The following is a 23,400-nucleotide window of genomic DNA, read 5'->3' on the forward strand; positions in this document are numbered from 1 at the left end:
TATAAATATTTTTAAGTCCTTTATGGAAGCACCCTTTTTTGGAGACTTTTTTGTCTGCCTCTTCATTTCCTTTGTCATTATTTTTTAAAACTAAGAATTCTTTTGTAAGTTTATTAACACAAACTTCAGTTCATACATTAATGCCATTGAAGAATCAATAGATTATAATACATCTTAAAAATAATTTTTTTTGCAAGATCAAAGGTATTTCTATTTGTAATTTTCTACAGCTAAATAATTAATGAATTCTATAAATAATTCATAAACCATTTATTAACATCTCCTGTGGATGTTCCAAAAAGCCTTCATCTGTGGGTTTTAAAATTCCCATGAATATGGCATGCCAGGTGCTTTGTATGATGTTCTACGTTTCTTCAGTTTTAAATATTAGGGACCCAAATTACAGTGTCATGAAGATTCTAGAATTGAAATAATTTCTTTAATGTTCTTTCTGTTGTTGTGGTCTCTTCCTAGTGTCACATTGGTAACTGTATATTATAGCTTATAAACCATGTTAATCAAGTGAAAAGGTCATCAGTAAATTAAGCTGGTCAGTCTTCAGTACCTTGGGGTATAAAAGATCATCTTCCTTTATATAGTATGTGGGCTTATCTAGAGTACCAGCACTACAGCTGTTTTGTTTGTCTTAAGAATAAGAACATTACATTTGGTGTTGTTCTTGGCGAGTTGTTTTTGGGGTTGTTGTTTTGTTTTTGGAGGTGTGTGTAGGTTTTGGGGGTAGAAGGTTCTCCATTTTATACAGTTATTTATTCTACGTATTAGTGTGGCTTTCATTCTGTGTTTGAGAAATGAAATGCGATTGTGCATTAGACTCATTGTGACTGTGTCAAGAAAGAAAATGAGGGGTACTCTATTTAAATTTATGCACGTCTCAGTTCAGACTTTTTGTAAGAGGTGCTTTGGGTGTTTTATTTTCCAGTGCCTTAACAGGCTAGAATTGCAGGTATGCAGCAATAGCCATTGCAAAAGTCAAATCTGCAAACACTCTGAGGTTAGAAACTGAGTGTTTGTAATGAATTTATCAAACTTTCTGTCTGAGGTATTCTCTAATCCTTCAGTAGACAATTAGCTTGAGTAAAAATGGTGCTGCTATCAGACATACCTGTGTATCAATTCACGCTAAGGTTGCTGTCTGCCTGAAGCATGCGTGGATTGCAGGATGTCTCACTAACAGATTATTCCCTGTACCATTTGCATGACAACATAAAGAGGTAATTGATAAATGGTATGACCTGCAAAGGAAAAAAAAAAAAAATTACATTTTGCAATTCATGGTAATTCTACAGTGCTATGAATATATTTCACAAAATCATTGCCACAAGGCTAATTTCCCTGTATTGAGACAGAAAGATAAGCAAAGAGAAATGTAACCCCAAATAATCCTGTTTGAGGAAGTAGGTTGAAAGGAAAAACCAAAATAAAAATCCAAAGTAAAATCCAAATTACAAAATTGTTGCCTACATTAAAAAATGTGTCTCAGGACAGGTAATTCATTGTGTTCAAAACTAATTATTACTTCTGAAAATATAATGAACCTGAAAGTTCAGTAGGGATCTTCAAGACTTCGGAAGATTTTAAACCCTAAACAGAATTTTGAGTCCATTACCCAGGAATTTTGTGAAAAATAATTATTAAAAAAAAGCCATGAGAAACTAAATCTCCAGGAAAATAAGAAAGACTTATTTAAGATCATTTGCATCTGTCCTATGCTTGTATTTTACTGCAGGGTTCAATTTTTTAAAAAAGTACTTTGAAGGCTGAAAAAACATGTTTTTCTCAATAGGGGCCAAGAATTGTGAGTAACACAATAGGAGAAATATTGTCCCCATTTTGTCATCATTTATTTTTTGTTGATAAGTTGAAATGATCTCTGTTAAATTTTCTCAAATGTAACAAAATAGATATATTACTGAATATCCTGTATGAGCAGGATACTACATGTGTAGCTAATACAGTTTTGAAATGCAGATGGGGTTTTAAGTACATAATTACTGTCTTTGATCAGGCATTGATTTAAAAATATCCACAACTGAGCTCTCCAGTGTTGCCAGCTGCAAGAAGAGAAACACAAAGGTGGGAATTTTAACACAGACACAATACAGAACACTTTGTGCTTTTAGCATTATTTCAGATGATAGCTGTTTATTTCAGTAATGCTGTGAAATAAAATTGAAAATTCTGAATTTTTAAAAGGGAATATTAGAATAATTGTAATAATTGAATAATAATATTAAGAAAATCTATAAATAGATTCCATCAAAAATCTTTTCAGCATTATAGTTTACTTGTTTTGTGATTGATGAGTAGAAGTTGTGTTCATTATTTTTAGACATAAAGCAGCTGAAGTCTTCCTTTAATATTAGATCCTTGAGCTATAGAAAGATGAATGTCTTTCTGATGGGAAATCAAAAGTGTCTATTGATTCCAAAGCATCAGTTGTCAAAAACACACTGGCAGGAGCTCACTGATAAATCAGTTTTCAGACAGCCTTGATATTTTGACTTCTAACATTTTAAAAGGGATTAAGCTGTCTCATGTTGAAGTGCACCTGGTTTCTAAATATAGAATGAAGGGATGAAGTGGGATCTTCACTTTTGCTGTTGTGGAGAGGGATAATAGATTTACATCTGGCAAGCAGAACCTTTTGTTCGCAGTTATTGTATGTCTTTAATTCTGAAATAGGATGTCTGCAGTTTAAGGGCATTTATAAAATCACTAATGTGTTTTATTAACCTCAAAAATAAACAAACCAAAAAGAATAGAGCACAAAATGTTAACTGTAGCCAAAGATGTATTAATCTTGAATTCAGGAGCCTAAATATTGTAGAAGTACCTTAAATCAAACAAGATCAGGGCTGGTTTGGCATGAGAAAGAACTGGAAAAATACATCTATTTTTTTTAAATAATTTTGATTTCTCTCCTTTTATTCCAGCTCATTTTACACAAAAGGTTTTTAGTAAGATATTCAGTGGACCATTCTCATGTCTTTCAATGTATCTTTACAATATTTATATGCAAAGGCTTCAAGAGATATTTCAAATATGTTTTGATTAATAAACCATGAGAGTTTAAATAGATATTTAACTTCATTCATTGTAAGAATTCTGGACAACGCATGCAATTTTGTTTTGTTCATTCCTTATTTATGGTATTGTTTTATCTCTTTAGATCTTCCACGTGTTGTCACAAATAATCACCTTGTTAACTGAATATCCTTTTGGCTTTTTTTTTAATATTACATGTGTGACTCATTGCATTGATAAATAGAGTATTGCATTCTGAAGTGAACACTAGTTTGCAAAAGAGACCCCTCTTCCGTTTTAGAAATAATTGCTCCTGAATGTATCTGGTACTAGAAAAGATCTTCAATTTCCTTCAAAAGTGAATGCTTTACAGTTTTTCAAGATACAGTTATTAGAGGTATTCTGAATACTAAAATGTAAGTATTCTGACTGTTTTGCAAAGTTTAACCCATCCACAGCTGTATACATTTGCATTTTGCTAAGAAGCAAATATTCAGTAGAAAAAGAGTAAAAGCTCTTTGATCATTAACTATGTGTGCTTCATACCTAATCTAAAATACAATAAGCCAGAACAGAGTTTAGTTTTGCTATTTATTTTTAATGATGAATCAGGATTCTTTTATTTTAAGGAATAGTTCAATTGGTTTTTTTTCTGTGTGCCTCTGCTTTTTGCACTTACCATCTAGCTCTGTGGACATACTTAGGTATAAGGTCTTTCTCATATATTGAAAAATAGGGTTTTTTACTTACCAAGGCTTCATTCTCTATTACCTTTTTCACACCCTCTAATAGCAATAATAATTTTAAAATACATTTTGTAGGGAAGTCAGTGTATAAGAAGTAATATCTGTATATACTCACAGGACTAGATTCTAATTTGATGCAGAAGGCCAGCTGTCTACATTTAGCAAAAAGTCGACCTTGAAATTGGTAAGCTTAGAAGAGTAGTCATGAAAGAGCAGTTCAGGCAAAAATGAAACGATCCATTGAAATCATAGATTTCACAAGTCATTACATTGTTTACTGTGTTTCCTCAGGGGATTGTTTTGCGTTTTGGATAACTAAGAAACCTTGATTATTTTTCTAGCCTGCAGAAATATGGAAAAGCTTTTATCATTTAATCTTTTTCAAAATGCAAGTGCTAGAGACATAAGTATATATACGTACCAAAAAAAAAAAAAAAGTAATTTCAGCTTATTTCCTGATTAAAAAAGCAAAAGAAAACAAAGAAAAAAACCCCACCTCGCCTTCTGTTTATAACTGCAACAAAGAATCTCTTATTTTTGTTAATATATGAGTATTTGTCACATAAAATTAATAATGTGATCATAATTGGGTCCTTAAAGTTTTCTGATATGTTTACATGGAAACAAAGATTAACATAATCAGACTGTTACAGGGAGAGATGCTAACGGAGCCATACTTGTGTGTAGGATTCTTCACACTCAAATGAGAAAGCAAAAAACCCACCACAGCTTTGTTCTCATTTCTTAAGAGCATGCAAGATATTTTTTTCTCTCACAAATCCAAAACAGTTTTCCGTGTTCATGTTTCCCAGAATTCTTAAAAACTTGTTTCCAGATTCATCTGTGACTGATCCATGTCTCTCACTGTACTCTCAAAGACAGTATTTTCAGCTAGAGTAAAATTTTGTGAGCCACTATTAAGCTGTTCTCCCTCAGGTGTTCATCATTTTCTGGGACTGAGAGTTGCAGAGAAAACAGGAAAAAATTTGGTAAAATTGAGACCGAACTGGGATTTCTGTCATACAAAACTATAACACCAGGAATGTCAGTATGAATACTGCTGTACTGTTTGACCTAGTGCCAGGATGTGAAGCAGCTGGAGCCTCATCCTGGGAGGGCATACATAATAACAAACAAGAAGGTTTTTCTAAATGCCAAAATTTTGCTTGAGAGAAACCATATTCCCAGTACAGTTTTGGGCTGTATTCCATCTGCAGTAGCTCTCAAGTCCTTTCATGAGCCTTTTACACTCATTTCCCTAACCTTTACACAATTTCTAAGATCAGAAGAGATAAAGACACAATTATTTTTGTGGCTTAGTGCTTTCTGAGGTAGTTTTGGCTTATGTGGTTGCAAATGTCCTTCTGGCCTTTCGTCCCAGTTCCAGACTGCCTGGACTCAATTTCACAGTTGAACTACCAGACATTCAGACCACATATGAAGGCAGTGCTCCTGGCTGAATGTCACAGGTAAGACCTGATCTTACAGATACTGGATATCCCATATAACATGAAAATAGTTATCAGAATACATTTTCCACCTCAAAATCCCTATGGAAATTGAATGTTACCTGCAACTGATTCATGTTTTGGTACCAATAAACCTTTGACTTCTCACTGAATCAAGAACAAATAGTATCTTAGTAATCTCATCCATGTAAAAAAGTTGACTACTGACAATATACTCCATTTGTTCAACATGTTTGACCTTGTTTTTTATTTATCTCACACCATCCATATTTATAGGGGGGAAAAAAACAAACAGAAAAAAACCAAAACAAAACAATACAACCCTCCAAAAAAACAAACAAACAAACAAAAACAAACCCCAAACCAACAGTCAGAGAATGTGTTCTTTCCAATATCACAGTTTATTTTTTCTGAGTGTCATTCTTTACCATTCCCTTTTTCAGCCTATTTAATAATTTCTTCCTATACTCACACATTCAGTATTTATGATGAATCTGGTGCAGTTATTTTAAACTGCTCTAAGTGAAGTCCACTTAAAGTCACAGCATTCTTTGTACCAATCTATACTTCTCATTTTTGATCAAATTCTTGTCTTCCCATATTTAATGTTCTGGCTTCTCATCACCTAAAGAAAGCAGAGGGAAATGAGCTGCAAAATAAATTTCCTAATTTCATTTCTGGTACCTGGTGTTAGCTCATAAATCTCAGCACCACCAGTACTTCAGTGGAGTAATGCAGGCAGACCTTTCAGAGTTAACTAATAACCTAATAATATCTTGATTATGTTTCTGCTTTATCTATCAGCCAAATGTAGTGGTTGATAAGAAAAGGGGATTAAAAAAAAAGCATATTCTTGGCACATACTCATCACCTAATAACAAACAAACTCCTTATATGAATCTTAGAATTGCTAAAGGCATTTCTCAGATAAGAAAAAACAAAACAAAATATAAAGAGAAAATAAGCCTGAAAGACTCAAGTTTTCAGTCAACTTGTAAGTCTGACAGAATTTGAAATACCTGGAAATAATGGATAACCTTAATAACAAACCATACTACCAAGATTTCCTATAATGTAATTCTTCCTACGGTTTTTACAGATCAGTGGATTTGAAATCCAGATCTATATCTTTTCAATTTCATGTAACTTAATAAGGGAGGAAGAACATGTAGCTCTTGGCAAGCTATGGTTGGGCAATCAACATTCAGAGCTGACATCTAGCTGTGAAAGGCTCCCATAATATGATCAGCTGAGGGCAGGTTTGTGACTGATTTGTGGCCCATTCTGAGCCCTTTTGTATAATATCCTATTCAGTAAAATACAACATATTTGTTAATGCTTAATTACTAAAGGAATAGGAGCTGAAAGTGGAATTTTAGCTATCTGATCTCTTATTTCTCTGGTAGCTCATATAGTAGATTGTCAGGTACTGAGTAAGAAAAAAAAAAAAAAGGCGACATAATATTTGTGGGGGTATTTTGTTGTTGGGTTTTTTCCTAGAGACTGTACTTTGACCTCTGAACTACCAATACTTTGTTATCTAAGAGTAGATATTTACTTTCTGGTAAGAGTATAATGTCTTTTTAGGGAGCATAATATATTTTTATATTGGATTTAACCATTTTAAAATTACACAAATTCATTCTGTGCTAGTGTACTTTAAAAAAGTATTCCATTTAATTTCCTCCCTTTCACCCTGTAAGTCTGTGATACTGTGGATCTACCCTGTAACAATGTTGGGGAATAGAACATTCTTGGTTGTCTTATTTTTTAGGTAGTTACATGTTAGTAGCTCTCCAAAAATCCTGATTAACTTTCAGAAGAAAAGCTCCTCTATGACACTTTAAAGTGCAAAACACATAAAAATTTTACAGCTAGAAGAACTTGGGCAACCTGGTGTTGTGTGTTGTTTTGTGACTGCCTGTAGTAGGTGGAAGATGAGAGATGTGGGATAAAATTTATCTGATGACAAAAAAGAGAAAGCTTATTACACTGCTTTCCAAAAAAATACCTTTGTGAAAAATTTGACTTTTTTAACATCCTATTTTAATTTAACATCTGCTGCATTACTATAGCATTCTGGTCTTGACTAGGAGAGCAGGTTTATTTCTGTTCAAAATTGCCTTTTTACTGAGAACTCCAGTTAAATTTAATTTTCAGAATTAAGATCATGTTGACCTTCCTATCCAAATTTTATGTGCTATATCTGCATTACTTTTCATTTGTTGGCATAATTTTTGAAGCGTCATAGGCTTTTTGTGAGATTTTGGCTTCTATTTTGGTCTTTTCTTAAGACGTGAGACTGGTTTAGACTTGGTAGACAGAATATAACCTTTTCAACAAACTGCAGTATTTGACAGTTTCTACACTCAGTCAACATCATTATTATTGCACAACTGTAAGACTAACATTCTGGCAAAAGCAATTGGAAATTATTTCCTGTTGTTTAGCTTGTGATTTTGTTGTAGCCCAGTAAAAAAGGAGACAGCTAACACAAAAAAAGTTATTTCTTTCTACAAATGATAACAACAACAAAATAAGATTCAAATACAAATGAATAATTAATGAACTATTCAGCTTTAACTATTAATTAAGTTTCACTACCATCTACTTATTTAATACCAAAGATCTATATTCTCTAAATACTAGTTTTCAATGTGAAGAAATCCTTACTGTACTACATTGTCATTCCCCTGTGTAAGTAGATAAAATTTCTCATAAGGACCAAAACTTGCAAAACCAAGAAAATTAAGTCTTATCATGTGGGCAGAAGTATAATATACATAACATCTCAGTTATGAGTTTAAAGCTCTAAATCCACATCTCTTAAGAGGCAGAGAGCGAGTTTTTATTCTTTGGGCAGTTTTTAGTCAATTTGGCTTCAATCCTTGACTAAATCTCTTTGGACTATCCAGGAGTAAGTAGAAGTGAGTTCTTGAATTCCTAAATCCATTTGCAATCCAGTTAGTAATGTACAATTTTTAGCCACCTTAGATTGCTATATCAAATAAGTAGTATGCTTTTACTATTTGAGGGACATTAAGGGATCTCTGTGTGTGTATATATGATTATCTGATGGATACGGTCAGCTTCTCTTTTTCTAGTACACATACACACACACACACACATATATATATGATATATTTATGTATAACGTATGTCTATATATAATGTGTATATATATACACATCTGTGATGTTTATCATCATAATCTACTTCTAAAGATCTTTTAAAAGTAGAGAGCTAAAACTTCAATTCAAAGCAGTCTACAGTTCCTTAACACATTATACATAAAAAAAAAAAAAAAAACAAACAACCAAAAGAGAGAGAGAATAATACAATTTTTTGTTGAATATCAATCTAGCAAATCTTGGATATCTTATTATCCAGGATAATGTTTCAGTATATAGATTTAGTTAAACTGGTACTGTGGTACTGTAAAAGAACAGTACCACAACAATAACACTGTTAGACATTAGCTTGCAGTTTGGAATACATAATTACATAAATATAGATTTAAATGAGAGACAAATATTGTCTGGTCGCATTCTACTAATATCTATATTTTGCCTTTTACTGTGTCCTAAAAGAGTTTTTATTTTATTAAGTAACATTTTATTTACCTGTGTGTTGCAAGAAGTTGAAAATAATTGGCAAATAAGTAATTTTATACCTAAAAATACAATAATTTGATTAATAATTCCTGATATCAGATGAACTTACAGTTCATCAGGATGATGCTAAAGGATGTTCAGTTCACAAAATGAATTCCTAAGGGCAAGAAAAGACAGTATAACCATTAATAAGTTGTCCTGGATGGCATGAAGTTGTGTTTTGACTGTTACTTAAATCCTCTGCAATATTTTAAGTAATATAATACTTACGAAGAAAAAAATAAAGTTGGATCATAGTAGCCTGCGGAAGTTGCACTGTTCAGTGTATCAAGGTTTTTAACAGTAATATTACTTTTCTGAAAGCTATAGAAACTTTTCTACACAACCACTACTATGATTTATTTATTATGACATATATTATTGTTATATAGTATTATTACTGGTCTGATTCCAGTGGCTCTGCTGTCTGTAATGGCTGTCATTAAAAGTAAGAAGCTGTGATGATCTGAAAAGATGGGATTAGAATACGCAGAAATACACCATTTTTAGTCTGAGAAGAGTTTTTAAGTTAAACATGATTTTATAAATAATACAGCTTAGTTCTGCATTAGTTATACACCAGTTGTTTTAAAACTGATGCAAATAAAAAATCCCTGAATTACTCATTTGGCTGTTGAGGTTGGCTGATTTAGTTTCATAAACATTATAATGCTATTCTTGAACATCACAAATGAGGACTAATATTATTATAATACTCTGAAAAAAAAGATCCAGAATGCTGAAAAATGAAGCTTTCTCCAGGGACAAAACTTAAGTGAATGGAACTGCAGTTTTTCTTCATTATTAGGTACCTCAATTAATAAGTGTTGTCCTCCAATACTGTATGAAACAATAATAAAGCTCAGTTATTTATAGTGTACCTCCTACAATTTAAATATTTAACCAACAAAGATGTTTTCTTCTGACAGTCAAACCAGATGTGATTATATTTCTTGATCATGAAATTCCATTAGTCTGGCTCAATTCCATTTTCTCTCTGTTATTTTTCTAGTCATCATTATTATACTCTCAGGCTTTATGCCAACAAATCTGAGTCAGGAGTCAATGCTGTGCAAAATGTTGAAACCTCAAACTTAAAATGTTCAAACCTCTTCGTATTTGTGAGTGCTTCTTTCTAAATTATGTGGGGAAATAATGATGTCATAATCCGTGAATTCTGAAAAACACAGATATTACACAAATACACAAAACCAAAAATTGACTTAAAGATGAGCAGTGTATAGTTTTTGTTTTTTTTTTTCTTTAGTTCTTTTTATAAGAATAGGAATCTTAAACCATGGAAGGTAAATGATTGGTCGAATCTCGACTTTGTGAAAACTTCATAATAAATTTCTCCAGCAAAATTTTAGCATTCAGGTCAATATGAAAAATATTATTGGAAACTAAATACAGGAGAGTTATACTAACTTCCCAGCTGAGGATCTGGTATAGTGTGTCATCTATAGATACCAATTAGTAAAGTGGTAAGTGTCATGTGACGTGTATTTCTAAGTGAACAGAATGCTGGGAGTCATGACTAGAGCACCAAATTAGGGAAATACTGTATACGTACGGGATATTGCATGTTCCAGTTTTACCTCATCCTTTTATGTTCTTGTCAGGTCAAGTTGCTCACAAGTGTACAGCAGTGTGACTGCGCATGTACATGCGTACTGTGACACTTGCACCTTACACAAAGTCAAACTGTAATCAGACTAGACAATTCTGTTGACTTACAGAGTATTTGTCATTCTCTTGCAGAATATTCATATTCTTGTGCACATAATCACAAACAGACTTAAAGGACCAGAAGACTGATACTGCACATGTTTTCTTGAAAAATCATGTTTTCTTTGTGCAGGGCCATAACCAGATGGAGCTGGCCAGTGTCTCCCTGATGCCAGCTGTAGTAATTTACACTGATAATAATGGAAATAAAATAGAGCTTTTCTGTCTTAAATATGTATACTTAGAGTATTTTTGCTTGGAAACTGCGGGTGTCCATATTTTTTCTGTTTGCTTTGCTATACTGAAGGCATCGTGTTTACTGAAACAGGTGCCAAAGTCAGTGAATCAGCATTTTGAAGGCTGAAATAGAATTTGCTGAAGTACCACCATCAGAAAGTGGATTATTGAGGATTGAGATTAAAGTAGTGATAAAAATGAAAGGTACAAACATGTTCATCTGCTCAAAGGTACTGTCCTGCTCATTTTGTTGTAAAGTATACATACATATCACTCTGATAAGTTAAACTGGAGATGATACATCTAGTTACATATTATAACTGGTTGATAAATATCAGAGGGGTTTAAGATTTAGTTTGATTGTATTTTGAACTTGCTGATCCTTTTACAGTTCATTGATACTGCTGTTCAACACTCTTCCAAGTAGTAGGCAAATCCTCAAGGAAAATGCAATATCTGAAATACTCATCTACCAGGTTTGATTTTTTTTTTTTTTGCAGTGCATTTTAGGAAAAAAATAGTTATTCCATACCTGTGTCAATCTGTTCTTAATAAATGTCACTATTTCCTGTTAAAATGCCAGTGGTGGATTTATATTTGAGGAGACAGGAACACAAATCATAAATGAATGATTGTATCAGAAAAATATGATTTAGATACACATATTTTGTATGTTTTGGTGTAATTCACATCACTGGAGATTGCAGCTGGTGTTAGGAAATTTAATTTAATTACCCTGGGAAACCTCATCAGAATGCTGTCATAGTAGCAAATGTTTAAAATACTTACAGTCTTCTTGCATCACATATATGAATGTCAACTCATCAATGCAAAATATTTTAAGCTTGATTTCTTTTTCTTTGAATTCTGTGGCCATAGTCAATAAAATACTGGGATGGCACGCTAGCTTGAAGTGAATGGGAGTAAATGCTAAAGAACCAGGATAATTTGGTTTCAGACTTTGGGTTTGCCTGGTTGTTACACACTGGAATGAATGAAAGCAAAACAACCAAGAAAGAAAGAAGAATACTAAAATGTCTACAAGTGAGTGAATTGCAGATGTTCAACTGTAAAAAATCTTTTGCAATATAAAAATATTTTTGGCCATGAAAACTATGGCTAATTATCACTTCTAGCTTAAAATTGCAAGACAGGAATGTAACATGTTGGGCAAGACTGCTGAGCAAGGAAAACAAATATAGGTGGCTCAGTGAAAGCAGCTGCTAAGTAAACAACATGACAAAATTTAGTAGGTTGAAAGAAGTTGTGTAACTTTATAAAACTGCAATGAACAGTGTATTTGAGCTACCTATGTTATTTTTTTGTTTCACTGTAACAAATATTTATACAATAAATACATATTTTCCATTTCCACTCCTGGTAGTTTGTATTTCGTGACATAATGATGTATATACAAATAGAAATTACATCAATACAGAAATTCAAATGAGAATGCTGCTTAAACTCAGTGGTGTAGCGAAAGATGGTGGCAATCAAATTTCTTTATTTTTGTTTTCCCCATGAAATTTTCTGTGAACAAAGTAAGTTCCTCAGGAAAATTTACAATGATGAGATATAAGTGATCCTCACTTCACTGATGGAGAAAAAGAGAGAGAAGTTTAAATATTGAAAGTAGTGAACCACACTTCACACAGAGCAGGATTTTCTAATAGAGCATCCTAAACCTGGATAGTCTAGAGACAGTAAGAGAACAGCACTATTGCAAGAATACACTCTCCCAAGAAGGAGACAATCTCCCAAATTAAGTCCTGTTTTACTTTAGTCTTGGATTTTTGTCAGAGTATGTGCCAAAAAGGGGTACAACCGCTCTGTGAAATTCCTAGTTCATAGTAAGGGAGATAGTTTGCTTAGCATCAAGTAAAAGTGGATGGTAATAGCCAAGAATGATGTAAATCTTGCAACGAACTGGCATATTTCCAAAACATTTTTTCCTAAGAAACATTGTGAAGAACAAGAGCTTTTCTTCAGCACAAATCTCTTAGAATGACATTTATTTAATACCTGTCTCCTGCTGGAGGAAGAAAAAAAACACCTTTTTAGTACAGTGCAGAAGTGGCTCAGATTATATCCTACACAATTACAGCTTCATTACCTATATAAAAGTTTTTTAGTCAAACCTGGGCTTTCCAGTGCACACAAAAGATGTTGCCTGCTGTAGGGCATTGGTTCCTAGCACTGTGTGGTATGCTGGTGATGAAAAATCAGAGCAAAAAGTAGTGGCTTTGATAGGTCTTTGAACCACTGTCAGTATGTTTTCCTTTTGATAAACTATGTCAGTTTATCAAAATATCTCCCTTGATATATTTACATATGATTAATTGAGGAGAAATGTCTTCTGAGCTTTCTGAAGAAAAGTAAAATGGGATTCACTGACTCATTCCCCTAATTTACTGTTAATGCAGAAGGGGGGTGAAATAAACTTACCTACCATCTTCTGTTTGAGTGATGAAAGGTAGATCAAACTTTGTCACTATTAATACCATTTCTTAGTGCCTTTGTGTTGCACTGATTCAAATTCAAGATGCCTCTGAAACTCCTCTTGACATAGTAACTACTACGCGTCACAAATTATTATTAAAACATAGTATTAATTTTATAGTACCTGTCAGAATTTGGAAATTTAAGTTCCTTAAATATTAAATATTCTGACAGTTGAAAAAATAAATGCAATTGGTCTTTCTCTTCTAAGATCGTACATGTTTTCATTATTGATATTCAGTTTCAGAATATCTTAAAATAAAGTTAGACCTTCCTATAAAATTAAACTTTTTCTACCTTTGAGGCCGCTGAACTGGTTGCTACACCCACCTCCCTTAGAAAGTTCTATCTGACTGAAGCATTTATATAGCTCTTTTTATGTTCCACCTCAAAAGTTGATGAATATTTTTTTTAGTAGTTCTGATTTCCATTGACAAAGCTCTGCATGCCACCTGTGAAATACTCCTCAGAAAACTTAACTTCTCTACATGGATAAGCCAAAACATGCTTGTTATGTCTATTATTTCTCAGAAAATTACTCAGATAAATTAATCTCATTCTTCAGATATTAAGAGGCAAGACTTCTTCATTCATTTTTTGACAGCAAGAGTAACTTACAGGTTTCAGAATCAGATGCTGTTTATGGGACTTTTCAGTCTGTATTCAAACAGTACATCTCATGATACATTCCTGTGACTGAGAAGTTCTGGTATCAGGCCCTCAAAAATGCCTCTTAGTTGTTCTCTCACAGTATTTTCGGAAACCTGGCCAAGAGCTTCCCTAATAATCCAGAAAATGATGGCTTATATGTTCAGAATGAAGGGGTGGTACTGAAGACCTTCAGAGTTTATATAGTGCAACAAATTTGGTTTTGTTGTAATATGTGGAGATAAGTATTGTTTTCCAAGAAGACAAAACAATTCAGAAATGTTCTTTGAAGGGGAAATCTTGTTTTGGATTCCTTGAAATATCTCCAAGATTCCATTGTTTCTCTACTTTCTTTTTTTTTTTTTCAGTATTGGACTTAACCTCTGTCAGTTTGTAAAGTAAGAAGACAAGACCAGAAAATAGCTAAGAAGCTATACATGAAGTTGTGTTATGTAAGAGTATTTCTTAGTTTTCATCAGTTCATCTTAGTACTTCAGACAGCTTCAGCTAATACTTGTTTTTTTATATACAACTAACATTATTTAACCGTACTAAAATAGAAGGAAAATTGTGAAGACATTGAATGATTTCCTATGAAATCTAGTTATGGAAGGAAACTAAACTGTGACACTGTCTTGAAAGACAGCCATGGAGTCTTTTTATACACAGATAAAGTGACAGGACACAACTGCTTTTAGTCTCCTCCAAATCACTAGTATCTCTCCTTCATGCAGAAAGTAACTGCATACTAGAAGTCTTAAGATTCCCAGGCTATTTAAGGCCTCTTGTTTTAGTAATCTTTAAAGAGGTATTTCTCTGATCTTACACTTTGGCTGAACGCACTATATCCTACTAACTTGCCATCTTAAAATCAGGAGGAGAGGAGACTGTGGAGATGAAAACACCAGTTGGTTAGAGCATGGTGTTAATAACACCAAGGATGTTTGGTCCCTGTATGTACCATCCACATAAGAGGTGGACTCGATGATCCTTGTGGGTCTCTTCCAGTTTGGAATATTCTGTGATTCTGTTTCCAAGGTTATACAGTTTGAGACCAGGTAGACAAGGGTCTTTCTTCAGGCAATAACAACTCTTTTTGAACAGCTGAGCTTTCCTGCACTGAATGCTCCTTTGGTTTTTTTAGGTGTTAAGATTGACTGTTTTGTATGATAGTTTTAAATATAGGTAATCTGTCAGTATGAGAAAGACTTTTTAGTCCTGAAAATAATCTCATAGTAAACAACAGGATTTTGCTTAGATCACAGCAGACACAATGGAAGCTTTAGATAGTTTGTCAGGGAGATTCTCCTGAGGAGTCACAAAGTTCAGAAAGAAACACTTTGCTTTGTGAACTCCTTCTCAGAGAGGAGTCTAGGTGCGGCAGGATCCATCCTAGTCCCAGACTTAGTCAAAAGTTTATGTCTAATGGTTTATGGGGGTATAATCAGCCTTTATGTAACTTTGTCCAATAGGGTTAAGGACATCAAACCAAACATATTTATATGAATAAAGTATGTTATTTGTTGAAACTGATGACGATAATGATTAGACTAAAAATCTTCAATCAGATTTACTTCCTGCACAGTATATTTGTAACTACTATTATAGTGCATTACTCTTTTTAAGCAATATTGAAGAAATTATATTAAAACCAGCAAAATAATTATTAACAGGAGCTTTATGTTAGTCAACCATACTATTGACCCTGGGCAACTCTTTCAGCCTCAAGGAGTAACCTTGAGGGGGTATCCTCACTCAAGGGAGGAATCTCCACATGCACTCCTAGAAGGAGCATGTTGCAAGTCCCTGCTGTAAGAAGAGGGACTGGGCTTTCATCGTATAAAGTCATTGGCTGCTGTTCATATGTGTCACGCCAGCTGTGTCAGCTCAGCAGCCTTCAGTTCAGCAACTTTAGATAAATTACGAGTATTATCAGTTGCTGTTTCCTTTATAAGGATGTCTGTATGCTGCATCCTTGGTGGTGCAAGTTTCTCTAGGGATATGTTGTTCTTCACATCCTCAGAATGTTTAGCTTTGGAATTGATGTGTTAGGCTGGCTTCACTGTTCTTTAACAACAAAAAGAGTGTAACCCCTTCTCTCCATCTGTAATCAATAACTTTTGCAAATATGGTAAAGTTCAAGCTGTTTTATCCCCACTTAGGCAGAGGATCATGCTACAGATCAAAGGCAAAAACTGAACAGCTATCAAAAATGTGGTTGAAAATTACTGTGCAGAAATTTTATAGATGAAGCAGTGACTGCAGAACTGGGTTCTGATCTAACTGTCCCTCTCAGCCTCCTTCAATCCGTGTAAAAAAAAATGATTCTGTGTCCAGTATTTCTTATTCACAGCTCAAGGTCCCTCATCTCTTCTCAGGTTTACTTGCCACAGATTATCCCTGGTTTCAAATTTTGAGGCTTATATCCATGTCTTTTATCACTGAAATATGGCTCAGAACAGCATTGCTGTGATAACTTTTGCATGGCCTTTCTGAAAAATGGGCCAAGCTGTGATTTATGCTCCTTGGCATCTTTGGCTATTTATGTTCTTCTTTATAATTACTTTTCTTGCACTTTGCTGGGCTATAAGCAGGAATTTCTAATTGTATGAGCTCTATTTCTTGAATTGCCTCATTCGAACATAGAACTAAAATGTAAAAGACTAGGGTTTTATTAGAGGCACTGCTACTCTGGACACTTTTTTAAGGTGCCAATATTAGGTGCTGCTAGAAATGCATCAACACCATTTTTGCCCCCCAATCCCCACCTCCTTTATCTTTCAATAAACTTAACAGAAGCCTTGTTCTGTTTATCTAAATATAAGCCTACAGTTTTGTAATTCTCAGTTTGTGAAAGAGGATGAATTTCAGCTTGAGAAATGAAATAGTGTCGTACTTTGGTATTTTAGGGGGTTTGAATGCTGTAAAGCAGTTCATTTGATTTTTTAAACCCTTAGAAGACTGAGTTGTGAATTAAATGTGCATGCAGAAAATCTGCTTTGTAAGAAGTGCAGGCAAATTCATCCCTGGTGCAACTTTATTGACTTGAAATTAAAATCAGCTTCTGTTAAATGATCCATATGGGAAATACACAGTTTGATTAATCAAAGGAAAGCATCCTTGCTGATGTGTGTTAGTTTTAAGCCTGAACTTTTGCTAATATACACTTCTTGCAATCATTGCAATTAAATATGCAAAAAATTGACAGAATTTAAACGTGTTATAAATTCTGGTGCTGGCTAAATTGTCTAATGAACTGTGTGTGAAGAAGCAGATGTTAAGGCATGTATGAGTGTGAACTGTTTTGTGGTTTACGTAACAATGTACGTGATGATAGTCAGAGCTGGATACGGAAAAAGTGGGGTGGTGTTCATACAAAGGGGCAATCTTTAAATCAGTTTCTATTCTATGTAGTTCAGAGTTTTTCAAATGAAGCAAAAATAGCCTGGCAGACTGATAACTACGGAGAGAAAGTCCGAAAAGCTTGATCATCACCTAATAAATTTTCTGCCAGCAGGATTAAAAGTTTTAAACCTGATATAGCACTCCAAGTCCACTGTAGCAATACTCAGGTATTTTCTAACCTGGATTTGAGTTTTTTGTACCTTCTCTTCAGTTATTTCTAATTTTTTTATCTTGCAGCTATTTGCTAACTTTGCTGATTTTTTTTTTCTATTTTCAATGTTAGTGATAATTATACTGTCACCCCAGTGAAGCTAAGGAAATAAGAAAATACAAGCTCTTTAAACACATATCCTAGCAGACAGGAACCAGGATGATGAAATAATACCCATTCAGTGCTGTGATTTGTTCATATTGATGGTCATGGGAGAGGGCAGAGGATATTTAACCTCCAGAAGTAAGAAAGGTAATATAATAGAATTCAAACGACGTATGAAGAGCATAAAAATGGAAGTCTAGAAATACAGGGTATTATCTGAAGGGAAGCAAGTCTTCTCCTAGAAGTTCAGTGCATAAATCCAGGGTAGATTATAGTCTGCAATCTTGTTTATAGTTAGCAGTTGTAGTGACAAAGAAATTGCTGACTAAGCTAATGAATGGCGCCTCCTTGTCTAACTTCCGCAGAAGAGCACTGTGCATTGCTTGGAGTAAATGTTTGAGGAAACCCCAGTATATTTCACTTAGCTGACTTGAAAATAAATGTTATAATGTTGTAGAAACAGAAATCAAGAATAACGGAATTTCATAGGCAAAATTTGAAATATGAGAGATGCATGATTTCTTAGATTTTAAATCTAACCAAATTAATCAATTTTAATGCATTAAAAATATCAAAAGCTTAGTAATTTTTTCCATCATTTAACAGTCAATTCATTGATGAATATCACATAAAATGAAGGAGGCTGTTTATCAAATAGTACATAAAAGTGATGGAAACTGTAAACTTTGATTTAATTGCTGCTAGGTTGAATGAACCAAGCCTCCTATTAGCTACCGATCCTTCATTTACTTATAAGCCAACAAACAAAGCTGGCAAGATCTTATAATTGAAGGACAGGTGTTCATAAGTTAAGAAAAAGAGTTAGTACTTCAGAAAAATTATGAGGTTACTAAATATGTTCAATAAAGTAATGTACTTTTAAAAAGTTACACACGTGTACAAACACTTCACAAGCACTGGTATTTAAAAAAAAAATATAATAGAAATGATAAGTGAAATAAAAAGATTTTATGTATTATCTGTGTGTTCAACTTCAAGTCAGCAGGTCCTTCATAAAAAGGAACTGTGTAGAGCTTGGGGTTTTTAACAGAAATAAAGCATGAAACTTGCATGCTTGGGCAACTTGAATGTAGATTTTTTGGTATGTTGCATACAAATAATTTCAATATTGGCAAGAGACAGTGGAAAATAAAAAGGGTTATGCACCTCCTGAGATAAAGTTCAAAAAAAGGAACTCTAGATACAGATTGTCTTCCCTTTGAAAAATATTTTTCTGATTTGCTGTTAGTTCACAACAAAAGATGTTTCATCAGTCTCTGTTAAAACTTACATTCAGATGTAATTGAAGAAAGCATATGCTTTACATAAAAGACACGGAAAAAAGAAAAGAGATAAGAGAAATAAGGTGAAGACTTCAAAGTCAATAATTCTAGAAGTTTAGAGATGACAAAATTATGCCCCTGTATATATTATTCTCTACCTCTGTGTTCATACATTTTGGCACAGCCTTGAATATACACGATATCTGCATCCCTGTGAGAAGCTCTTTAGGATCTTCCCAGAAACATCCACACCATGCAGCATGAAATCTAACAAACAAGATCCTTTTGGCATCTGTTATGCAGCCAGCTTCTGTGCATCACCTTGGCCAGCTATATGCTACAGCCAAAAGTGACTACAGTTTGGTACACTCATTAATCTTGCTGCAAGGACAGGACACACTGTGAAGAGTGCAGCATGAGAAGCTAACATGCTCTATTAGTGTTTCCTCCAGGACTGGGCAAATGTTTCATATCTGTGATGCTTTGGGTGGCAGATGCTGGGAGGTCAGCTGGCTGCTGGACAGTCAGACAGGAGAGCTCATGAAGAGCCTTAAACAGATGAAGGCATTGTGTGAACCAGTGTCATGGTGTTTCAGGAAACATGTTGCAGCTTCGGCGTAGTGGTCCAGGCTTTGGCTTCATACAGACTGTTGGAGACATCATGCTGCATCTGCTTGGTGGTTATTCTTTATGGATCTTATGTTGCATTGGTCAGAACAGGGCTGATAGATTACTTCTGGGGCTGCATATTTATTGTCATCTCTCAAATCAAATAGCCCTGACATTCTGTGAATGTCACTGTGTATCTGTGTCTCTTTCTCTTCTTTCCATAGGGTGTAGTGCAGCATGATGAGGGGGTACAGACTACATGGTGGTATGCCTTGCAAAAACTTCTGGAAAACACAGAACTAAAGACAGGAGTACTTACCTCAGACTGGCAGCAAGTAGTACTGCCATAACAGGATGCTTTTCGGGCATTTTGGTTTACATCTTTCTGACTTCCATTACTTCATTCTGAAAAAAGTTCTGCAGTCACCAAGTGAAGATGTTTTGTCACAGAAGGGTTTTACAAATTATGTACTCAGCACAGTCTGCCAGACTGCTCCTGTTGACTTCAATTCAACCCTGCCTTTCAAGTGAAAAGTTCAAAAATGCCACCAAACTTAGCACAGCAACACATAATTCTAAGAAGGCTTTGAATACCACAGCACTGCAGAATGTTGCTGTAAGCGTACATGCATCAGCTGAGGATGGTAGTCAAGTTGGCAGTTAAGTCTTATGTGTGGTGTGTCACAGATACAGTATATGAACTGATCATAGACCACTCTGCTTATGGCTGCGAGGACCTTTGTTTAACCTCTCATGCTGGCTGTTAACAGAGTTTTCTTTTTTGATGCCACCACACTGTCCTGCACAGCAACTAAAAGATGAAATGATGTGGTCATAAGGTTGGGCTTTGGAATCTGCATGTGAGTTAATTGAGATGCAGCCACTGAAATCACATATTTACATAAAATTCTAAATCCTGATTTAGATAAAGAGGAAAAAAAAAATGCCCAGTATTTAACTCCATAGTTTTGATTCTGTTATATTTTAAATAGCTCATAAGTGTGTGTACAAGGAATTGTTACATATGTGGAACTTTTTGTTTTTCTCGCAGTTCTTTCTACATGGCTGTCTAGAATGGACCTAACTTTTTGTGATTTATGCGTATCTATATGATTTCCCACCATTTTATATTTGACAGTTTACATTCTTTAATTAAAATTCTTTTTTCTTTTTTGTTCCTGGAGGAGGTAATGTTAAGAACTTGACTCGTGACTCTAAACAGAATTAAGCAACACGTAGTATTTAGCTATGAATTTTTCTACATCTTGGAGCCTATACAAACATAAAATTGGATTGTAGCTAACTGATTGTTGTGGAAACTAGATATATCTGTTCTGGTTCTGTGTATGTATGCTTTAAGAACTTTTCAAGGCGCCTCTTGCATTGTGTTTTGCTGAGTTAGATCTAAATCCGTCCTTAAATAATGGATATTTTTTAATTTTTATCCCACCATTCTCTAATAAAGCTCACCAGATGCTGTGTCTGAATACTTGCATATTTTGCAATGTAGTTCCATAAACCAATGCTTTTTCTTATGAGATTATTTGATACCTTCCCTTGACCTCTTCCAACCAGCTTTACAGGCAAGCTAGTAGCATGATCTGAGTAAATAAAAGCAAAGGAAGACAAAGGAGCACTGAATTGATATGATTTCTTCCTTTTAACATCTTTCTGATTAGTTAAAATACTGGAGAAGTGTAGCTCTACGTTTCGGGTGAAATTTTTTCTTTGCAGACCAGCGTGCCTGTGATTGAGACTGCATGTATATACCTCATACTGTCTTACCATTTTGCTGACAAATTTCTTGGTCATTTTAAGAGGCACATGCAACTTTGTCATCTAACTGTGCTTTATTGCTTCATATGCAAATTTATATATCCAGGCCTCGCAGAACAGAATCAGGGGAATCATCGAGGTTAGACAGGACATCTGGAGATTTTCTAGTTTACATAAAATGAAATTGAGATGTATATAACAAAAAGTCAAAATTCAGATTTTTTACTTGAACAGTCTAATTGATAAAAATTACTCTATAAAATTTATTGTAGAGAGAGAGAAAAGGGTGTGAGTCAATTGATAATCATTTTTAATAGTTATATTTGGTTGCAAATATCTAGTAATCTGTGTAAATTTTCAGAATACTTGCTAAATAACACCATAAGAGTTTTGATGCAACTATATCTTGAATTAGTATCAGAGAATCATAGAATGGTTTGTGTTGGAAAGGACTTGTAATGATCATCTAGTTTGAAACCCCTGCCTTGGAGAAGAATATTTTTCACTAGATAATGCTGCTCAAATAAACTAATTTATTTTTGCATATACAAGTTTTGTGTTAACTTGCTTATTTTTAGAAATACATTTCACTCTTTTTCATTCTTTTTAAGGTGCTGGTGGCTGGTCTCCACTTGTGTCCAATAAATATCAATGGCTTCAGATTGATCTTGGTGAAAGAACTGAGATTACTGCTGTTGCTACTCAAGGTGGTTATGGGAGCTCAGACTGGGTAACAAGCTACATTCTGATGTTCAGTGACAGTGGTCGAAACTGGAAGCAGTATCGTCAAGAAGAAAGCATTTGGGTATGTTCTTTCAAAGTTGAGAATTAAGTTTCTGCAGAAGACTTAAAGGCGACTTACTACACATTGTTGCAAATCTGAGCAAAGCTGTAGAATATAAACAACTACACTAAAAGTGTTTAGATAATTAACTATACAAAGCAGTTTAGCTCTTGAAAAGATGAAAGACAGTAAAAAGCAAACAAATATCAAAAATCTGGTCTTAACAGTACTCCATTAAGACACAAGGAATTATTCTGAAGATTAAAAATGTATTACAAAACGTCTTTTGTCTTGCTATGTATGGCAAACTTGTTTTCCCAAAAGTATTGATCCCAGTGCGTGAAACTTGGCTTTTAGTTGCAGTAAAAAAACAAAACAAAAAGAAGCAAAGCAAGTTGAAACAAAGGAAAACAAAACAAAACAAAACAAAGCACTTTGTTTATTTTTTCTAGAACGTTTAAACTAGAATGTAAGAATAAAATGAAACAACCAAAGAAATTAAAATCTGAACCCAGCAAATCCCAATCTATTTAAAAAAAAAGACCAAACTAAGCAATATTTAAGTTTTGGTCGTCAAATTCAGAATCTAGTTTCTGATGCTCTAACCCGTTTATCTCTGACTAGCTTTGTAACTGGTAATGATAATTAATAAGCCATTAATAAGATCATCACCTTCTTTTTGCATGTATTTTAATGAGAGCAAAGGATACAATACCAGAGAGATGATGTCCAAAGTCTACATGAAAAAGTGGATTAAATGGTTTTAGAAAAGGGTTGCATCTTTCCTTGATCCCCAGTATTTAGCAGCTTGGACTAGTGGAAGAATATTATATTATTGTATTCTGTCAAGTGAATTCTGTTCTTTTTGAACAGAGCTGATTAATTTCTAAATTTTTCTAAGCCTTAGACTTCATTTATTTCTTGCTGCAGTTAAACATTATGTTAAAATGTATTTCATTTTATGCGTTTTGATTTTGTTGACTTTTAATTCAAAATGTTCTTGTCGTTCTTACTGTCAAAACCCATCTATGGTATAATGAGATTATGCAGTGTTTTACTTGTTGCATAATTATCCTGCTTTTTGAATTTGCTACATACTTCCGCTTCAGACTGTGTTTTCATAACAAAGAGAAATAAATGAGTTTCTAATCTATATGGCTGTGGGGAGTAAGAAAATCAGTCAACTTTCCAAATGTTAAATG

The 23,400-nt window shown here is 34.0% G+C and overlaps 1 protein-coding gene across 2 annotated transcripts in view; it reads left to right on the forward strand.

Annotated features, from left to right (window-relative positions):
* The window catches only part of LOC116438193 (contactin-associated protein-like 4), a 216,899-nt gene that overhangs the window by 56,415 nt on the left and 137,084 nt on the right, over nucleotides 1-23,400 (forward strand). For both annotated transcript variants that reach the window (XM_032096912.1, XM_032096913.1), the window contains exon 3: nucleotides 22,026-22,219. In XM_032096912.1, the coding sequence (XP_031952803.1) occupies nucleotides 22,026-22,219 (194 nt within the window). The remainder of the gene's footprint in view (nucleotides 1-22,025; nucleotides 22,220-23,400) is intronic.

This window comes from Corvus moneduloides, chromosome Z (assembly GCF_009650955.1).
Source record: "Corvus moneduloides isolate bCorMon1 chromosome Z, bCorMon1.pri, whole genome shotgun sequence".
Classification (NCBI taxonomy): Eukaryota; Metazoa; Chordata; class Aves; order Passeriformes; family Corvidae; genus Corvus; species Corvus moneduloides.